This window comes from Bison bison, unplaced genomic scaffold, assembly GCF_000754665.1.
Source record: "Bison bison bison isolate TAMUID 2011002044 unplaced genomic scaffold, Bison_UMD1.0 scf7180017864487, whole genome shotgun sequence".
Lineage (NCBI taxonomy): Eukaryota > Metazoa > Chordata > Mammalia > Artiodactyla > Bovidae > Bison > Bison bison.
Window position 1 is genome coordinate 2,845,123 of NW_011495047.1, and position 1,273 is coordinate 2,846,395.

A 1,273-nucleotide genomic window follows, 5' to 3' on the forward strand; every position below is an offset into this window, starting at 1 on the left:
CTTCTTTTCTTCTTCTTCTACCTCACTTGTCAGAACATGAACTTTGTTCTTTAGGCTGTGAATATCCCCAGTCATTGATTCTATGGTCGCTACCATTTTATCTGTTTCTTCCTGCATCAGAAAGAGAAAGCTAATCTTTTAAATTAAATATACTATTAAGTGAAACCCAAACATTTTTAAAAACATCTTACATATTGAAACACTTCTGGAAGAAACTGGTAATTTTCATTTTTCTTTCAAAAAAGTCTCCCTAGAGATTGATTTACCAATGGAACAAAGATGTACATGAACCTTTCCTCAAAAACTTACTAAAGCTGCTGGTATCAGAGATCCTGGAAGACCTATGTGAATTTAGCAGAACCCAAGGATTCACAGCAGCAGGTATAGCAGCATTCCTTGAGCAGTATGTAATAGCAGAGAAACTCTAATTTAGGAACATCTGAGTGCTATTTTCATTTGCCAAAAGAAGAAGTGCTGAACATTAGGGCAAAGATAATAACAGAAAATGAGTGGCAGTTTCTCACATAGAAAGAACATAAAACGTACTGAGGAAAGCAAAAGAGAAAATAAGTGAATGAAATAAATACGGGAATACCAGGGGTGTACTGACTGCAGGCCACATATAGAGTTAGCCAGCTTCTGGGTTTCTAAATGGTATTAAGTACTGCATTGCTTTCAAATCTAGCCCTAGCAACAGCAAAGCACAGCGCAGCCTCTGCGGATCAGGGAACAAGAAGCCACACAGAAGCCACACGAAAGTAATGAAGTAATAACTCTGAAATCCTGATGAGCAATATGGTTGGTATTTACATTTAACATCATTTTCCAAATACTGAAAGCAGAGTTGTTACTGTCAATTATAGTAATCTTCCTTAACAAATATATTATGGCTTCTAGAAACCATTAGAAAGGGTACCTGCAGAGGTCTGCAACTGCTCATGGGCTGTTTTTGATTGGTTCAAGAGCTATGAATGATTTTTACATTTCTAAAGGATGTTAAAAAAAACAAAAAAGATCGTGCAATGAAAACCAATGTGACTTATAAAGAGTAAGATGTTTATCATCTGACCCTTCAGAAAGGTGCTGATTCCTGAGTACCCAAAACCCTAGGTCTGTGAGCTCAATTTACTAGGCCAAACAAGGTCACAGGATCTGATACAAAACATGGAGAACAATGTATTATATAACTGAAATCTGTATTATATAATTGAAAGTAGAACTTAAATGTCCTTACAAAAAAAAAAAAAAAAAAAAAAAAAAGGGGGGGAAAAGA

At 35.7% G+C, this 1,273-nt stretch overlaps 1 protein-coding gene across 1 annotated transcript in view; it reads right to left on the bottom strand.

Annotated features, from left to right (window-relative positions):
• The window catches only part of CENPQ (centromere protein Q), a 17,861-nt gene that overhangs the window by 2,305 nt on the left and 14,283 nt on the right, over nt 1-1,273 (bottom strand). The window contains exon 7 of the mRNA XM_010863039.1: nt 1-111. This exon is cut by the window's left edge and continues 7 nt beyond it. Within this exon, the coding sequence (XP_010861341.1) occupies nt 1-111 (111 nt within the window). The remainder of the gene's footprint in view (nt 112-1,273) is intronic.